The sequence below is a fragment of the Myotis brandtii genome, unplaced genomic scaffold (assembly GCF_000412655.1).
Source record: "Myotis brandtii unplaced genomic scaffold, ASM41265v1 scaffold244, whole genome shotgun sequence".
Taxonomy (NCBI): domain Eukaryota; kingdom Metazoa; phylum Chordata; class Mammalia; order Chiroptera; family Vespertilionidae; genus Myotis; species Myotis brandtii.
In genome coordinates this window covers 2,948,274-2,950,268 of record NW_005359225.1, presented here as the reverse complement: position 1 = coordinate 2,950,268, position 1,995 = coordinate 2,948,274, and the positions used below count along the sequence as shown (strand labels likewise).

General features: G+C 40.3%; 1 protein-coding gene across 2 annotated transcripts in view; it reads left to right on the top strand.

The window, feature by feature from the left end:
• Nucleotides 1–1,995, top strand: part of POLD3 (polymerase (DNA-directed), delta 3, accessory subunit) — a 59,139-nt gene that overhangs the window by 1,677 nt on the left and 55,467 nt on the right. For both annotated transcript variants that reach the window (XM_014540420.1, XM_005867073.2), the window contains exon 2: nt 664–719. In XM_014540420.1, the coding sequence (XP_014395906.1) occupies nt 664–719 (56 nt within the window). The remainder of the gene's footprint in view (nt 1–663; nt 720–1,995) is intronic.

Genomic DNA, 1,995 nt, shown 5'->3' with positions numbered 1-1,995 from the left:
AGGAAGGTTGAGAACCACTGGGCTAATGCTTTCTCATGCTTTACACTGCCTTTGCCTAACCTGCGTAACACTTGTCATTATTGGAAACTCAGCATTTAGAACTGGGAGACCTTGAGAGCAGAGTAGCAGGCGGGTTCAAGGAAGCGTGGAGGGAAGAGCTAGTCCTGAGGCCAGGAGTTCCCAATCTAACCTCTGACACAGTGTTCATCCGCCTCCTTTACTCCCTGACCCCTGCACCACCTGTGCCCTTTAATGTTTGTTTGTAAGGCTGCAACTGTCCTTAGGAGTCTTTCTGAGCCATGCACTTCAAAGTAATCTAGCTTCTGGGTGAGTTTTAGTAGAGTTTTCGGCGGTGGTCCTCAGAAAGGACAGAAGATGGAAAAGGCCTTCATAAAGCAAGGAGCGTGAGGAAAATGAGAGCTTTTTCCTTGCTGTATAGCCTTTCTTTTTATATCCTTTGCGTTAATTGGTCTGTGAAACAGACTTCCTAGTATTGGTAAGATAAATATCTCAGTCCTGCCTGCCCAGATGGATGGTTCTGGGCAAAACTGGGGTGGCATTAATTATAATTGATAAGGCATAATCATCTAAGACTAGGAATCTTTAAGAGCCTTTAGCGCTCTGGAGTTACTTAAATGTTTAAAAAATTTCTTCTTTTTGCAGGTGACATACAAATGGCTGAGCTATACACTAGGAGTTCATGTTAACCAGGCCAAACAGTAAGCCCAGTTAACTACTAATTTTCATCACGTTGGAGTTTTTTGTTTGTTTGTTTGTTGTTTTGCTTTGTTTATAGCCTCATAGATAGCCTCTAGGTCCGTGGTCAGCAAACTGCGGCTCGCGAGCCACATGCGGCTCTTTGGCCCCTTGAGTGTGGCTCTTCCTAAGCCTTAGGAGTACCCTAATTAAGTTAATAACAGTGTACCTACCTATATAGTTTAAGTTTAAAAAATTTGGCTCTCAAAAGAAATTTCAATCGTAGTACTGTTGATATTTGGCTCTGTTGACTAATGAGTTTGCCGACCACTGACCTAGAGTCTAGGTCAAAACTATTTTTTTCCCTGGAAAATGGGAAAGAATACTGTTTTTACTACTTCTGTCTATTATTTAGGAAATAGGTATACTTGTATACAAATGTGTAGTAATAAATTTACTGAATTTATTTGTAGTCTTGCTCTCTGGTTAATGTCACTCCATTATTTTAGATTTATTAAATGGGCTAGCTAATTCTGTTTACATCTCAGATTTATATGTCTGTTATCTTACATCTTCATTACAATTTCACACATGCTCCTTAGGTGTTATTGAAATACCTCCAGAATGAGGTCAACAGGTGTTTGACACAAACTGTGTAACAGTTTAAGACGGGGGAGAACCTTGTAAGGGAAACTAGAACAGAAATGTTTAGAGTGGCACAGAGCATTGCCCTTCTTGAATTTTGCTGTATCACCTTTCCTTGCTGAAAAGGAAGAAAGCATGCTTTTGAATTAACTTCAAAATTTTTTGACCTGCAAATGTGCAGATGTTGTCTATGACCCACTTCAACCCACACCACTCTCTACATCTCATACTCTAGCCATATTTGCCTTTCTGCTCAAAAATGCCAAGCCCATTCTCACCCTAGGACAGTGATGGCGAACCGTTTGAGCTCGGCGTATCAGCATTTTGAAAAACCCTAACTTAACTCTGGTGCTGTGTCACCTATAGAAATTTTTTGATATTTGCAACCATAGTAAAACAAAGACTTATATTTTTGATATTTATTTTATATATTTAAATGCCATTTAACAAAGAAAAATCAACCAAAAAAATGAGTTCGCGTGTTACCTCTGACACGCGTGTCATAGGTTCGCCATCACTGGTCTAGGACATGGACACCATTCCCTCTGTCTGGAATGCTCTTCTCCCAGTTGCCATCATCCTTCAGGTTTCAGGTCACATTTCACATATTACTTCTTGGAACAGCTCTCCCCTGATGCTGTATTTCAGGTATCC